We start from the raw sequence: 17,982 nt of genomic DNA, 5'->3' as shown, positions 1-17,982 counted from the left end.
TACTTATGATGGTCATTATTCTTGATTCATCCACCTTGAAATAATCTGTCTTTGTCATTTTTGACATCTTTTTCATTTAACATCTCAGCACTCCCTATATAAATTCTTGTAGTTCCTAAGATTTCATTGCTTTATCAAGGAGTATATAATGTGAAATAGAATTTCCTGAGATCATTTCTAATTGTTGCACAAGAGGCATAAAATGCATCTCAGTTTAAAACTGGTAAGAACTGTTCTGGTTTGTGATAGCTGAATGGTTTAAGAATGTGTAATATTCATAACATCTTATGCAATTTTCCACCTCCATTTTTTTCTAGATTTTAGGAAGGCACACATTCCAGACAAAAGACCAAAACTTAGCTTTGATGCAGAATATGAAAATTTGTTTAAACTTCAGTCATAGAAAAATTAATTGTAAAGTATATTGGAACCTTTTACAAGCACAAAGCTGTTCAAATTTGGTGACTGGAAATAACTCTGGATGTGGAAACAGCTGAAGCTTCTTACATTTTGCAAAATTATTCTATTATTTTCAACGTACCATTCATTATACAACTGCCCAAGATAAATAATTTCCTTTAAGTATCTTTCCCTACCTGATCCACAGGGTGGCGCTATTACACGCACTTCACATGCAGGTATTTCTCTCTGAGCTAACACTACACTAAGTCAAAATTACTGTAATTTGCAAAACTACATTTATGCACAAGTGCAATGGAAAAAAAACTTACTTGCAGCAGTGTCACAGGCACATAGTGTTATATAAGCAGCATTTACAAGAAAACCTAAATTAAAGAGTAGTGTAGAGGTTAGTCCGATGCTATTATATCTCAGTGTGTCAGAGTTCAATTCCAGAGCAGTCTATAATGAGTTCTCCCTGTGATGGCATTGATTTCCTCTGGGTGCTCCAGTTTCCTCCCACAATCCAAAGATGCACCAGTTAGTAGGTTAATTGGTCATTGTAAATTGTCCTGTGATTAGTGCTAAGCAGGTGGGCTATGGACAGCGAAAGGGCCTGTTCCATGCTGTAAATCTAAATAAATAAATGCACATTAACAATTTTTTAATAAGAAATAACATAGACAAAGAAAAAGTCTTTAGTGTGAAGTGTTGTGATTAAGGTTTTATAATCACTTTGTACAAGTAATGATACCAATCTTTGTTCTTAAGTTTTACCAGAGGTCCTTGATACCATGCTCAGACAAATTTTCCCAACTCATATCCTTTGACTAATTAATTGATAATAATCATTCAGAGTGAAATTTTAATTGTTCTGCATTAAACAATTAGTTCTAAGCACCAATAAATTATAACTCATTAACAGCAGGATCATAATATCACTAGGATTTGATAATATTGTTTTAAAATCTTTAGCCCTGAAGACACCAATAAAACTAGCTGGCATTAGCAACTTAGTTATACTTGAATAATGCTCTAAGTGTTAACAAAAAAGTTTCAATAGACTATTTAATCATGTAATGCCACCATGTTGTAAAAAAAAGTATCATCAGCAATTTTGCTTGATGTTATTAATTTAAGATTCATTTGTATATATTTTTAACATATTATTTTGTGCAACATTGCAGCTACCTGCTTGCACAACCCATTAAGCACCTCCTGCTCCACCTGTGGCAACACCTTTAAAGCCCATGTCCTTGGTTATGTGGGACGGCTTAAGAACTGAAAAAGGCTTTACTTTTGAAGTTAAAGTTGTTGATAGATTTAGAATAAGTTCATGTTTTAAACTATGTAATCTGATTTAATGGAAGAAAGCAAATAAGAATTAATCTGCAATTTGGAAATTAGTTGTTTTTGATAAAAATGTATTCAATTGATGCAAAAAAGACAATATTTTTCCAAAAGTGAATATTTGTCTGCCATACAGCTAATCATATCCAAACTGGCTATCTGTTAATAAATTGTACACTTACCTTCAAGGCTTTTAAAGTATATTATGGTATAAAATAGAAATAGATAATTTGTCTCAACAGCTTATGCTCACGTAAACCTTCTTTGCAATTTACTTACTTGTTTCACACCGCCAACATATCCTCGTCATCCTTCCTTGCTCATACATTATTTATTATGAATTAAGAGTAGGGGAAATGTCATGTGCTTAAGAATAATTAAATGATTAGGGGCTTTAACATCAGTAATTGTCATGATTTGTGATTGCAGGTTTGATTTTCAGAATGCCAGTGATGCTGGGAACTATTCTTGTATCTTTGACACAGCCCCCGAATTGGAAGGCAGGTTTGAAGTACAAAGTGAGTTTGTTATCTGTGATAACAGAAAGGTTCCCAATATTTACCAATGCTTGCTGTCATATCTTAGGTTGAGTATCCAATCTTGTGACTTTCTGGCTCTATCCATGTGTGTGGTATAAGTGAATATTTTGATAAATCTCCATATATTATGTTGAAAACCAGATAATGGGTTTTAAAATTCTCACTAAGTATTTAATATATCAGTGATATACCTTAAATAATGCAAGTCAGCGTGGGGAGTTGCAGAGCTTTTGGTAAAAAGTTAGCAACAATAAAATTAATGGGATGATTTACCTGAGCTACTGATGCTTAATCTCCCTTCTGAGACCAATACTGCTGATGGGACACCTGAGAGCTAATAGGAATAATTAATAATGGAAAAATAGAGTAATATTTACCATTCAATTTATTCGCTACACCAATGTTATTTCAAACATTGGTCATATTTAAAAACTACAGCATGAAAGAAGACTGCAGTTCAGTAACAGATGTAGAGTAGGAGTGTTCACTTCAAGTGGCCAGCCCATGACCATAGGACAATGACTTACTGGTGTATCTTTTAAGACAGACATCAAGTCCAGGGCATATATCCTTTGGGATGAAGACATGATAGCTGGCCTGTTGGTTCAGGAATAAATGTGAAAGAATAACAGGGTTTGGGAAAAATAAAGTTTTCCAGGTGTGCTGAAAAATACTGACCTTATTCTATTAAATCTGAGCTCTAGTATTTAAAACCTGTCTAGTAAGGGGATTAGTTTGCAAAACTATTGACAGGTTTGGTTTTAAAAAGGGTTCAAGGCGTTATTGGGCAATTATCCATCCAGCTATCCTATCAGACAATGTGTTGTGGCTCAATTGTATTTAAATCAGAATGTAGTATATTCTTGTCCCACTCCATTAATTTCAGTCGGGCAAAGGGAGTCCTGCATAAATGGAGATGCATTTTTTATGCCAGAGTAGAGTTTACTGTGGTGTTCTGGGCAAAATTCTTTCCCTCACTCAACATGAGTGAAACACATGATTGTTTCTGGTTTGTTGTGCACAGATTATCTGTGCAATTCCAACATTACCATTGTGATTATGTTTAATAAAACAAAATGATTTATTGACTGCAGCAACACACAAAATGCTGGAGAAACTCAGTGGGTCAGGTGACATCACCAGTCCCTGGCAAAGTCTCAACCCAAAATGCTGACTATCTATTTGCTCCCAAAGATGCTGATTCATTTGCTGTTATGGTAAGCTCAATTACAGAAGTCTACACCTAATGAACTGATGACAAAACATCTAAAGATTAGATTACGAGAACACTCAGTCCTCTTTTATTGTCGTTTAGAAATGTATACATGCATTAAGAAATAATACAACATTTCTCCAGAGTGATATCACAGAAAACAGGACAAACCAAAGACTAACACTGACAGAACCACATAATTATAACATATAGTTACAGCAGTGCAAAGGAATACCATAATTTGATGAAGAATAAACCATGGGCACAGTAAAAAAAAGTCTCAAAGTCCCCAAGTCGATCGACTCCTGAGTCCCCGATAGCAGGCAACAAAAAGGAAAAGCTCACTGCCATAAACCTCCAGGCACCATCAACTTGCCGATGCCTTGGAAGCAGCCGACCACAGCCGACCCTGAGTCCGTCCGTCCGAAAACTTCGAGCCTCCGACCAGCCCCTCCGATACAGCCTCCTGAGTGCCATCCTCTGCCGAGAGCACTCGACCTCACCCCGACCGCTGAAACAAGCAAAGCCGAGGATTCGGGGCCTTCTGCTCCGGAGATTCCGGTTACCACACAGTAACAGCGGCAGCGAAGCGGGCATTTCAGAAGTTTTCCAGATGTTCCTCCGTACTCTCACGTCCGTCTCCATCAAATCAGAATTGTGCACGGTCCCCTACTTGACAGATAACAGATATCATTCACCGGAGAGGCCGCGCGCGCTGCCGTCGCACCGCCATCTTCTCCTCCAGAGCAATTAATTCTGTTCAATTTTGGTCTGGGACCAAAATTAATCTAGTTTATCTGTTTATTCCCAGTTCCCCCTATCTGGACCAAAAAGAAAAGTGTGATATGCTCAAATCGCGATCAAGTTAATTTAACTTGTGAAAGTGGTCAATATGCTCCACTCAAATGGATTTGGTTGAAGGAAGTCCATGACAGCAAAGAGGTATGGAAAATCTCAATTGATTATTAATAGATTATTAATTGATATTAATATATTATTACTAAAATGGCCAGATATGAGGGTGGGGAGCATTACTTCTAAAACTGCGAGGAAAACTCTTGGAGACCATCACCTTTGTTAATCTCATTTTTTAAATTATCCTCACAATGTCATCAAGTTTCCTCTCTCCTCCCACTCACTTGCACTCTAGGGACTCATTTTAGTGGTTAGTTAACCTGGCAACCCACTCATTGTCAGGAGGTGGGAGTAAATTGGAAACCACACAGCCTTAAGGGAGTATGCATGGTCCACGCATACAAGCAGTCAGAATTGAAACTGTGGTGCTGGTGCTGTGGGTCAGTGGCTTTATTAGCTGTGTCACTTGTGGGTATTATCTTGTTGAATTTGTAAAATGGCCACAGCATTAGGCAAACTGTCACTGAAGTTACAGCGGTGAAATAATTTTTCAGTATTTCAGCTGAATCATTTAAAATTTTTACAGAATTTTAACACGTAGAATCGAATCTATGTTTACACCAATTTTAGTGTAGAGAATATGACAGATTATGCTGTTTATTAGTGTTTGTATAGCATGAGCTGCCTGCATAGTACACAAAGTTTTTTAATGACACTTTTGTACACACAATAAGTATAATAAGGAAAATCTAAGTGTTTCATGTCTGAAAATCAGTGATTTTTCTGGAATGAAAGGTAATAATGTAAGGAATGCACTGCTCCAAAGAGTGCTATATGAGGTCATTCTTACCCTCGGCCATTAGGCTCTATAATGAGTCAACCTATAGCCAGAGAAGTGATCGTAATCTTTGACTTGTAAATTTTGTACATCTTATTTCTAAGGTAACTTATTTTTATTCCTTCTTACTTCTCTTCCAATAATTGTATATCTGTGCACTTGTAATGCTACTGTGACACTGTAGTTTCTTTTGGGATCAATAAAGTTTCCATCCATCTGTCTAATTTGAAGCATTTCTAGTTAAATTCTGTCGTTCTGGATATTTGGCCAGTCACAATTTATACTTCTTCTGCAATATATGCATTAGATGCACATCAATAAATGCCTTTCCAGACAGAACACTCCCTTTAGAATATAGTATGGAAAATTAGTACATGGCATTCTGAAAAATGCTTAGCATTTGTGACACCTAGAACAAGCAAGTTTAAGTAATGAAACTCCAGGTGAAGGTGTCAAATTGATTTGCTTCCAGACGTTTGAGGATGCTGACTGTCAGCCTGCTCCTCCACCAACCCTGCCTCTCCACCAACCCTGCCTCTACTCTTTACCAACATCCCACTCTCCACTAGTCTTTGGCTTCTTGTATTCTTCATGAAGTTATGCTTCTGAAAACTGTGGCAGAGGACTCACAGCACATCATTGCTGTACTGCGCCATGACACATGAGGACATTCATCATAAGTAAGCCCCTGGGTTGTCCTATTTTGTGGAAAATGAGGTTCTTCGTCCACACCTGTCTCAGTCACCGATTTAAATGTTAGTCATTGTTACTGTAATTCTCAGGAGACCCACATCTGAAAATCAGCACATAGCAGTTGGTGTTAAATCACAAAGCTTGATCCCCAAACCCATGACAAATGAAGAGAATTAGGTATTTCGGCCAATCACTTACTTATGTAGGTTTAGAGCAAGCCACTGTCTTCCAAAGCCCAATTATGTTTCAGGTTATTTTCTGATCCCTCTGCAAGGTCTCATTTTGACCTGTAACTTTTGCTTATTCATACATTTTTCAGCACCAATCTTGAATTTTGTCTTCTGAGGCGGAAATGGATATATAAGAATCTGAATTTTAGCTCACAAAAATAGAATGATGTGATTGTCTAAGGGAACAAAATTAAACATATCTTGACTGGAATCAGATCTCTATTGATACAGCCTCTTCCTGACTTTAAGAGAGTTTGATGAAAAGGGCTGTGGATGCTCAATATGTGATTACATTTAAAAATGAGATTGATAGACTTTTGGACTTAAATAGAATAGGTAGTGGAGGTTGGGCAGGACTGTGTAGATGACCATAGAAACCATAGAAATTACAGCACAGAAACAGGCCTTTTGGCCCTTCTTGGCTGTGCCAAACCATTTTCTGCCTAGTCCCACTGACCTGCACACGGACCATATCCCTCCATACACCTCCCATCCATGTATCTGTCCAATTTATTCTCAAATGTTAAAAAAGAACCTGCATTTACCACCTCGTCTGGCAGCTTGTTCCATATTCCCACCACTCTGTGTGAAGAAGCCCCCCCCCCTAATATTCCCTTTAAACTTTTCCCCCCTCACCCTTAACCCATGTCCTCTGGTTTTTTTCTCCCCTTGCCTCAATAGAAAAAGCCTGCTTGCATTCAATCTATCTATACCCATCATAATTTTATATACCTCTATCAAATCTCCCCTCATTCTTCTACGCTCCAGGGAATAAAGTCCTAACCTATTCAACCTTTCTCTGTAACTGAGTTTCTCAAGTCCCGGCAACATCCTTGTAAACCTTCTCTGCACTCTTTCAACCTTATTAATATCCTTCCTGTAATTTGGTGACCAAAACTGAACACAATACTCCAGATTTGGCCTCACCAATGCCTTATACAACCTCATCGTAACATTCCAGCTCTTATACTCAATACTTTGATTAATAAAGGCCAATGTACCAAAAGCTCTCTTTACGACCCTATCTACCTGTGACGCCACTTTTAGGGAATTTTGTATCTGTATTCCCAGATCCCTCTGTTCTACTGCACTCCTCAGTGCTTTACCATTTACCCTGTATGTTCTACCTTGGTTTGTCCTTCCAAAGTGCAATACCTCACACTTGTCTGTATTAAACTCCATCTGCCACTTTTCAACCCATTTTTCCAGCTGGTCCAAATCCCTCTGCAAGCTTTGAAAACCTTGCTCACTGTCTACTACACCTCCAATCTTTGTATCATCAGCAAATTTGCTGGTCCAGTTTACCACATTGTCAACCAGATCATTGATATAGATGACAAATAACAATGGACCCAGCACTGATCGCTGTGGCACACCACTAGTCACAGGACGTCAGCAATCTTCTGCTCCTATATTCTTGAGATTACAGATTACAGCTGGATTGCGTTTGGCTGAGTTTTGTTAACAGGAGCTTTCAGAAAGGTATGATAGTTAGACCGGTAGTCATGGAGTATTTCAATGAGAGCCAGTACCTCAGGAGAGGAATGCTGAATCTAAAGGGACATTGAGAAATTATGAACAAAGGTAACTATTTCTGAGATGCTAATTTAAAGATCAACATGCTGCAGAAGAATTGGTAAAATTATTATTTTATTTGGGCAAGCATACCAATTATCTACAGAATTTGTGCAGAAAATAATTATTGTCAAAGTATTTTGTTCAATTCAATACTTTAGTTTTTCTCACTCCGTTCAATGAAGTACTAACAGTAAGCTACACCATCCTTTTAAAAAGCAATCAGGTAGCTTTTAATTGTAGCTTTGCCAACAATCTAAAAATAGGTTGAGGGGGATAATAGATCAGCCATGTTGTAATGGCAGAGCAGATTTAGTGACCTCATTCTGCTCCTATGGCTTATGGTCTTGTATCATATATATGAATTAAAAGGTTCACTGATAGGGGTTCATTTCTTGTAATAGAGTGTGAACAAGGAATTATTCTATGTGTGTTTGCCTGTCTGCTTTAAATTTTCCAACGTGCATGCATGCAAGTGTTTAAAAATGTTTTATTTTCTATCTATGCAGAAACTGATGAATGAGACAGATGAATATTATATCCACAGCAATGGCAATAAATCAATGCTTTCAATAAGAAGTGTCATGGTGGATAATACTACTTTCTACCACTGTGAAGCTGTCTACGCAGTGGGGGTCAGTACATTGCAGATCTACCTGAAAGTTCACGACCTCACTGCTGCACTTATCCCATTTCTGTGTATCGTTGCTGAGGTAATTGTGTTAGTCGTCATCATACTTGCTTGTGAAAGAAGGATGAAGCAGAAGGAAGAACCTGCTGGTAAGAATTTCGTTTTTTGCTATTAGCATTTATCTTTTCTTCAAAACTGAACCATTCAGTTTTTAATGTTATAATTCCAAGTTGTCTATATCCTGTGAAATATGAAGGACTTGCATTTATTTATCAGTTCTCGTGATGTTTTGAGACATCCAAAGTATTTAAATGTATTTACTGTTGTAATGTAGTAAACACTATAACCAAATTAAGAACAACAAATTCCCATAACTTCAGGATAAACTGCTTCCTTACAAGATATTGACTTGGGAAAAAATATTAGCTAGGACCTTTTTTTTGAAACAGCATGAAGCTTATCATTCAACACAGTAGAAATACAAACACCTTATAGTGAGACTTACTCACTAGTAAAAGTTGCTTATATTTTTGTTATTCAAATTTAGTTTTCAAACTTTATGACCCCAATGTGAATGATTCCAATTCCCTATTCCTTGTTCCTTGTTCCACAGTTGTTCCTTGATTTACCTTGAGATCTTTTCCTCGGTTTTTAGACAATGTTTTTAGGTTTACAAGAATGTTATCAGGACTCATGAGCCTGAATAAAAAATCATGGGGGGGGCATAGATGGGGTGATCATGCTCAGTCTTTTTTCCAGAAAAAGAGAACCAAACACTAGAAGACACAGGTATAGTGTGAAAAGTGAAAGTTTGTAAAGAAACCCAAAGGGCAACTTCTTCACAAGGAGGGTGGTGTGTATATGAAATGAGCTGTCAGAGAAAGAAATAGAAGCAGATACAATGGCAGCTTTTAAATATATATTTGAGTAAGTATATGGACAGAAAAGGTTCAGAAGGATATGGCCTAAATGTGTGTAAGACTAGACTAGGTGGGCATGGGTATGTTGAGCTGTTTTACTCTATAACTCAATGGCAAGCTCTTTATTACAGTGAATTGATACTTATAGACAACAAAGATTTTTGAATTTTCTCCCCATTTAGAAAATAGTCTGCACATTTATTTCTACTACCAAAGTGCATAACCATGCATTTTCCAACATTGTATTTCATTTGCTGCTTTCTTGCCCATTCTCCTAAGTGTGAAGTGGTTAATTTCGGTAGGTCAAACTTGAAGCCAAAATATAATATTAATGGTAAGGCTCCTGGTAGTGTGGAGGATCAGTGAGATCTTGGGGTTTGTGTCCATAGAACACTCAAAGCTGCTGCTCAGGTTGACAGTGTTGTTAAGAAGGTGTATGATGTGTTGGCATTCATCAACTGTGGGATTGAGTTCAAGAGCTGTGAGGTGATGTTTCAGCTATATAAGACCTTAGTTAGATTCAACTTGGAGTGCTGTGTTCAGTGCAGGAAGGATGTAGATACTATAGAGAGAGTACAGAGGAGATTTACAAGACGTTGCGTGAATTGGAGAGCATAACTTATGAGAGTAGGTTGAGTGAACTTGGTCTTTTTCCCTTGGGGCGATGGAAGATGAGAGGTGACCTGATAGAGGTGTATAAGATGATGAGAGGCATTGATCGTGTGGATAGCCAGAGACCTTTTCCCAGGGCTTAAATGTCTAACACGAGGGGACATAGTTTTAAAGTGCTTGGAAGTAGGTACAAGGGTGATGTCAGAGGTAAGTTTTTCACACAGGGAGTGGTGGATGCGTGGAATGCACTGCCAGTGACAGTGGTGGAGGCAGATACAATAAAGTCTTTTAAGAGATTCTTAGATAGGTACATTGAGGTTACCAAAATAGAGGGCTCTGCAGTAGGGAAATTCAAGGCCGTTTCTAGAGTAGGTTATGTGGTTGGCACAACATTGTGGGCCGAAGGGCCTGTAATGTGCTGTCGATTTCTATGTTCTATGACCTTGGGAAATAACTCTTCTGATCTTAAAAATAGTGGTTGTATTGAATCTATCTGGAAAAAGAAAAGAGGTCTCAGTTTCACATTTCACCTGAAGAAATATCAACACTTCCTCAGCTCCACTGACGCGTCTTGCCAGCTGAGTGTTTGTCTCTCCAGTGGGATTTGAACTCATAACCTTGTTACCCAAGGGAAAGAAAACTCACAACTCCATCTACTGATTTGTCAACCTCTCAATAAAAATAAGAATGTGGATAAATTACTCCCTGAACACTGAGCAAACACTGTGTGATTAGCAAAAAGCAAAAAAGAACTGCTGACATCGGAAGTCTGAAATAAAATGCTGCACATGGAGGTGGAGGTGATCTTTTCCCTGCTCGAGGTGGGAGGAGAGGATGTGAAGGCAGTCATGTGGGAAATGGAGCGGGTAGATCGAGAGCCACGTGGAACTATGGTGCTGAGAAAGCGCCATTAGTTAATGGTAAAGAAACACCCATGAAGGTTCTCAGTCATCCAGGTCATTGTATAATGAACAGTAGTAAATCAAGGCAACTGCAATAGTCACAACATGCTGGAGGAGCTCAGCAGGTCGGGCAGCATCCGTGGAAACGATCAGTCAACGTTTCGGGCCGGAATGCTTCATCAGGACTCAAAGCAACTGACTTGCTCTGTTGTCTAGAAGACATATTACCACTCATCTGAAAGGCTTCTTCAATTCTGAGCCATGGTGCATTGTTTTTGGGCTTTTAAACTCTGTGAGTTGTTTAAAGGTACAGCAATCAAATGAGGGTCATTTAGAGTCATAGAGGTAATGATAAGATCATTAGTCTTATTTTTGCATGAATGGAGGTGTGAACTGGATATGGGATGCCAGCCTATATCTGGAGATTGAAATAGGGAAGTCAAGTAAGGGAAGGGAAAAGTTAGAGATAGAGCAGGTGAATATGAGGGTGAGGTGGTGTTGGTGTGCACAGGCCTTTAGGTGTGGCAGGGCCCTGTATAACAGAAGTATGGCTTCCTACTTTTGTTTTCAGTAATCTTTGCAATGAATTTTCACACTCTGTTGGCTTCCTTACAAACTGAGAGTCGCACCAATGGACTCATCAATGCACCTGGGCAACAAGATGAGGGATGAGACCTGAATGAGATTGTATTCCACAAAAAGTCCGGTGCATGATTCATATGGATTCCCAAGGCTAGACCATTGATTTGGAGGAATTGAGTGGACTTAAAAGAAAAGTTGTTCATTGGGAATATTTAGCCAGTCAATAAAATTATGGTGGCACAGGGGAACTGATTGGGTAGCTGTTTAAGGAAAAAACATTGAGCCTCTGGCCATCCACAAGGATGTTTGCTATATGTAACTCCATTTTATCATTTTCTCTTTCATGTAAACTTTCTGGCAAATGGATATCAATTTATAAGATAACAACACTTCAAACAACCAGTAAGCATTTTACTTCCAGAAGTTTTATTACCAAGTTTGATTTGAAATTCTTTCTGTTCTAATTAACTGTCAATACTTTGTAGCACCACAGAAGAGCTGCTTGAATCCACTGAAAATGGAGCCCGGCATAGAAAGACTTAACGTATTTCCTTGCAAGTGAGTGAAAAGATTCATATAAATTTGGACCTTAAACATCATTCAAGGCAAAGGCAATGCTCTACTAAACTGGTGATGAGAGGTGGAGGATGTCCCTTGAACTTTTTTTTGACCTACTTCACTGTGAGAATGAAGGTGATAACATTGGAAAGAAACAGTGAAACTCCTTCTTGTTCTTGTCAAAAATATATCAAAGTTTGATTAAGAATTAATCTGGCTCATTACAAACAAAGTACGATGAGAATAAATCAGAAATGTGGCCATTTCAAAGCTACAGAGCTTGTACTAACAACCTGGTCTAAAGTCCATTTTGTTCTCTATTCATTGAATTCCCTAACTAGTGGCTTGTTTGTTAAATTAATTCCTAAAGACAGCTACATTCTCTTTCCAATGTTGACTTTTCCTTCCTGTCCTTTAGAATTGCTTTATGATATACCTGAAAATGCTTAAGGAAATCCATATAATTCAGGGGAAATGCACTTAGAAAGAATCTAACCCTAATTTTAGACATGTGCTTTTGAAACCCTGGGTGAAAAGTTCTCCAAAATGGGAAGAAGTGAAGAACGCAGCACATTTTGATATCTGTTTTGAAGCTTTAAAATGGAAGCTGTGTGATTTATCCGATTACTTCTGAGTTATTATTTTTACTTCAACTCTGCACTGGATATGTCATGCATGTAGCTGGCCTTAGTTCCATTATTTAAGAAGACTGTTGAGTAGCCAGTGAGATTTGCCTATTTTCACTGATCCCCTTCTGCATTGTTAAATGCCTTTAGCACTGACCCATTGACACAATAAAAGCATAGTGAAAGTTAATACCAGTGTCTGAAAATCACCAGATCATCTACAATATTAGTAACCAACTGATTTTTATTTTAAATTTGCGATTAATCTGTAGATATTGTTCCTATATGTAATTTTCTGTGTATGCAATTTACTTTGTGGCTTTGTTGCAATTTAGGCACTTTTAAATTAGAAATAATATTTAATATTCTTTATTTTCTCCATTGCAGAAAATATGAACAACCAAAAGTATGGGAGCATCTTTATTTTGCTATGAATCATTATGGCTCAAAGGAAACATCAATGTATTTGAGGAATATTAGTGCTGCTTTCTCTTCATCCCTATTAGGAAGAGAATTCCAATGCCAATTTAACCCTGGTATCCATATAATTCTTATGAATCCATTCATAAGAACTGTAATGATACAATTCTTAAGCATCCTCTCTACCTACTGTATGATAATTGGTTAGTTTAATTTGAAGCTACCAGATGCCTGAAAGAATGACAGTGAATGTATTAGATGGAAGTCAAATGAAAGCATATCAAAAACCTTGATGCGCAAGTATAAAATGTAGCAATACTGCAGTTCACATCACCGATACATTGTACTGTTGTTTTAAAACCAGAAGTTGCTGGAAGTACACAACAGATCAGTCAGGATCTATTGTAAGAGACATTAATACTTCAGGTCAATAATTGCCAATGAATATTAATCAACTAAAACATTATCTCTTTCCACAGATATTGCATGACCTCAGATATTTCCAGCATTGTATTTTGCTTTGTATTTTGATCAATGTAGATTTTTGGCTATAAATTGTTCAAGCAGTCTTGCGTTTAGAAACATAGAAACATAGAAAATAGGTGCAGGAGTAGGCCATTTGGCCCTTCGAGCCTGCACCGCCATTTATTATGATCATGGCTGATCATCCAACTCAGAACCCAAAATCAGTAAAGGTCTGTAATGCTAACCCAACATTTGAGTGACTGAATAGGGGTCTGTCCCTAATTCTGATTCTTCTGGAACTGAAGCAATGGAGACCCATCAACACTTGGGATACCAAATAGTTTGCCATGAGCAAAGGAAAAACATTTGCATTATCTGTGCTTGTGCTGGTATTGATCCAGGATTGTTACCAAAAGTGACCCTATCCTTTAGCTAGCCTAGATAACCATTTGTTCATGAGTCTTGCTCACGTAGAATCAAATGAATTTTAACAAGTATTATAAAGGCAACATCTGATATTTTTTCATACATTTACTGTTCTTCTCAAGCTAGGTTAATTATTCACTTTATCTTAAGCCATAATTTAACTGTCCAGAGACATCATGAGCTACTTAATATATGTAGTGCTTTTAGATCTGCCTTAAGGCTTACAAAATAATCCCTTGGCTGCAGTTCCCTTGGATAGTTACCATACAGTTATGCTCTATAATACTTGGGTTCTCCTCCATAATCGTATCCAGGATGTTCCTCTAGACTCTATCATTACCAAACCATGCAGCAGCTAAATCTTGTTATACCTTCTTTATAAACTGTCATTTTACCCTTTGATAGCAAGCAAATATTGTTCACTGAGTACTGGGCTGCGGCAGCCTTTATTACTAGGTACTTACTAGATCTTGTGCCCCATAATAACCACATGACTGGCTTCTAATAATGACAATGTTGTCATGTCTCCTGACAACAAAGGGTCAACTCTATTCCCTTATTAGTCCTCTAATAACTATTTAAGTTTCAATTTCTGCTAATAATTGCTGGATTCCTTAATAAACAGTGGAGATTATGTCTTACTAGAGAATACATTTTGTAATAAATATGATAAATTTATAATAAATATTTCTTCAATAACTGTGAGGATATTTTACTTTTGAATATCTATTATTCTCTTTAGGAATCAACTAGGCCAGATTAAACCTTGGGCGGGGGGGGGGCAGAATATTCTGGTTTTCAAACAGAAGCTAAGGGTTGAAACTGATATTTTTCAGTTGGTCTGTGAAACGTTCCTACTGATCAGAAAATTAAAACAAATTCCCTGACCAGGTTGCTGTTCTGAAGAATTCACACAAATTCAATAAGGAAGAGGCCAATCTTTTCAATAAGTACATTTGATGTCAGAGAAATGTATATAATATACATCCTGAAATTCTTTTTCTTCGGAGACATCCACAAAAACACAGAAGTGCCCCAAAGAATGAATGACAGTTAGAACCCCAAAGTCCCCCCCCCCCAGGCACAAGCAGCAGCAAGGCAACGACCCCACCCCACCCACCCTCCCCACCAGCAAAAAAACATCAGCACCCTCCATCAAGCACTCAGGTGTGCAGCAAAGCTTCAATAAAGACACAGACTTGCTGTACCCCAAAAACTAAACTATTTGTTCACCCAGTAATTTGACATCCCATAGGCTCTCTCTCCCTAATAAGGGAAAAAGAGGTGTCCCGTTTCACAGCGAGAGGGGAAACATAACAAACAACTCGCTGACTTATGATGTTAAAAGTTTGTTGTGTCACTTTTTCCAGGCTCTGCACCCAGAGAGTCATGACTAAAAAGCCACCGCTCTCCGGACACACCACTGTTTTCGACCATTTTGATTGCAAAGCCTTTGTATTAGAGCAGGCGTTCCCAACCTGAGGTCCACAGACCCTTTGCTTAATGGTATTGGTTCATGGCACAAAATAGGTCATGAGACCCTGTGTTACAGGAACTCGTGCCAAGAAATTGGATTTCTCCAAACGTGTGCCCTAGAGCCATCCGGGGTTCTCAAACAATATTGTGAAGTGCACCAAACTGCTTTAGAGTGATTTGAACCCAGATTTATCTACCACAGCAAGTCCTGAGTAATTCTGACTCAATCAAATTTAATTTCTAATCATTTGCTGCATACTTCCTATGACAACCACGTCAGAGGCATTGAACTCCACAGGCTCACCTGGTTGAAGAAATTCCTCATCTCTGTTCTAATGGAATGTCCTTTAATTCTGAGGCTATGCCTCCAAGCCTAGACTTTCTCACTATAAGGAAACATCCTCTCCATGTCCATTCCGTCTAGGTCTTCTAATATTTTATAGGTTTCATGTGATCCATCCTCATTCTTCTAAACTCCAGTGAGTACAGGCCCAGAGCTATCAAAAGCTCCTCATACATTAACCCTTTCATTCCTAGGATCATTCTCATGAAACTCCTCTGAACCCTTTCCAATGCCAGCTCATTTCCTCTTAGATAAGGGCCCAAAAATCACTCTCAATACTTTGGCTTTTGTTTGAAAAACAGATCTTTAAGACTTAATTTTGACTACTTGATTCTGTCAGGAAATTAGTTATTCAAAAGCTAAATTTCCTTACATTTTTTGAAGGGTACCACAATTATTTTTTATTGTAGAAAAATGTTTGCTTAGTTGGGCATCATAGAAACTTAGAAAACCTACAGCACAATACAGGCCCTTCTGCCCAGAAAGCTGTGACGAGCATGTCATTACCTTAAAAATTACCTCAGAAATTAGAAACAGTAGTTAGTAAAAGGCATTATTAAGGTGCCACATATCTGTTTCTGTGAATGATATGACTGTACATTATTAAGAGTAATATATTGCATGAATAGAAAATTAGCTAATAAAGTACAACAAACCAGAATAAGGGAACAAATCTCCATTGATAATCAATAACTCGTTGGGTTAGAAATTTTGTTCGATGCAGTTTCACCTGATCCTGATGCTTTGATGGTTTACACATGAACGGTGAATGTCAATAAGTTAATTGCATTTGTGGTTTAGAGAAGAAAATATGTATTTTTATTTGACCACATTAGGGAAAAAACAAAATAAAAATACTGTAAATGCTGTAAGTCCAAAATAAGTTAAAGAAGTTATTCAGCAGGCCAGGCTGAATCGTATTCTGTCTGGCCGATTTCTGAATTCAATACATTTTCTATTCCTCTAATAGTATGCTTTCTGCCTGTAGTCCGATTGTCACAGAATCTTGTAACTGTAGTAATCCCAAAGGTGGAACAGTCTGGGAACAGAATGCCCCCTCCCTCCAGACTACCCACTACTTTGAAATGCTTTTGCAACACTTTTGATCAGGAATGTTTTTAAATGATTTAGATAGTTTTCAAAAATAGTATTTTTTTAAAGAGGCATTCTGGGCTTAGAGCCTGAGTTCAATGAAGCGTCTCTGCCCAAAACTTTGGTTATTCCCTTCCATGGGTACTACCTAACTTGCTGACTTCCTCCAGCATTTTGTGTGTGCTGCTCTGACATAAAGCTGAGGGGCCAGATGTGAAGTGTTCCATCACTGAGTATATCGAAAGAGTGGGAAGTCGGATGAGTCCGCACTTTGTTCTCCAACTTGTCACTGAATTCTGCCTTACAACTCGGAGACAAGCTGGCCTGCACAGTGGACTACGGGTGTTCCAGTAAAATATACAGCTCTTTCAGGTCAGTAACATGTCAAGGACTAAGTAAAGTTGACAAGGGAGAATGGAACAAGCACTGTGGTTGTTTGAACTTCACTGATCCCCATAATAAGTGGGCAGATGTTTCCATCTACTGAGATAGCTGACTGCCTATCTTGAGCCATTTCTCCCATCCATTTTAATGGGGCCTGCTGTACTTGCTAGAGAATTGGAAATCTGTGAAGATTGGCACTGGGAAAATAGATTAGCTATGGGCTTGTCTACTGGAATCACTGTGTGGGTCATGGTGGAATTCTGCTCCCACTAGTCATATAATGTAAGTGAGTTTTGCTGCTGCTTGTGACATCTGCGCAAAAATATGAAGTTATAATAATAGCAACAAAATAAGCTTTGACCAGTTTCTGCTGTGAACAGAATATCCAGTTTTGTTTAATAGATGAAACTGAAATGTTATGACACTGTAACTGACTGGTGAAATCTGCGTGCCTTGGTAAATTGTTTAATTTTTGAAAAATTTTTGCTGGGTATGTTGAATGTTGCAAATAAAAGTATTGTTTTAACAACTGCCTCAGATCAATGTTGTTATGCCCAATTTTGGGATAGATCCATTTCTTCTTCACTCACCAATTTTAACCCAAACTTGCCAGTGAATGGTAAACAGATTTGGCATTTTTGAAAAGTACTTAACTGTCTGTTGTTTTAAATTATTTCCACAGATTTGAACAAATATGTTTTGTGTGTGTGTGTGTGTGGGTGTAGAATGTCATAATTTTATAAACTTATATCAATCATGTCTCCCCTCTGGAAAGAAGCAACTCGAATTTGTCCTACCTCTCCTCATACGCTCACCTACATGGGAGTGCACATTTTCGAGAAAACAAAAAAAA

General features: G+C 37.9%; 1 protein-coding gene across 1 annotated transcript in view; it reads left to right on the top strand.

The window, feature by feature from the left end:
- Nucleotides 1-17,657, top strand: part of LOC140194979 (embigin-like) — a 60,810-nt gene extending 43,153 nt beyond the window's left edge. The window contains exons 4-9 of the mRNA XM_072252490.1: nt 2,179-2,267; nt 4,313-4,443; nt 8,202-8,472; nt 11,720-11,741; nt 11,825-11,897; nt 12,911-17,657. Coding sequence (XP_072108591.1) covers nt 2,179-2,267; nt 4,313-4,443; nt 8,202-8,472; nt 11,720-11,741; nt 11,825-11,882 — 571 coding nt within the window. The 3' untranslated portion in view covers nt 11,883-11,897; nt 12,911-17,657. The remainder of the gene's footprint in view (nt 1-2,178; nt 2,268-4,312; nt 4,444-8,201; nt 8,473-11,719; nt 11,742-11,824; nt 11,898-12,910) is intronic.
- The last annotated feature ends 325 nt before the right edge of the window (nt 17,658-17,982 follow it).

This window comes from Mobula birostris, chromosome 3, assembly GCF_030028105.1.
Source record: "Mobula birostris isolate sMobBir1 chromosome 3, sMobBir1.hap1, whole genome shotgun sequence".
NCBI lineage: Eukaryota > Metazoa > Chordata > Chondrichthyes > Myliobatiformes > Myliobatidae > Mobula > Mobula birostris.
The sequence above is the reverse complement of the archived record's forward strand: the minus strand, read 5'-3'. Positions and strand labels throughout refer to the sequence as shown.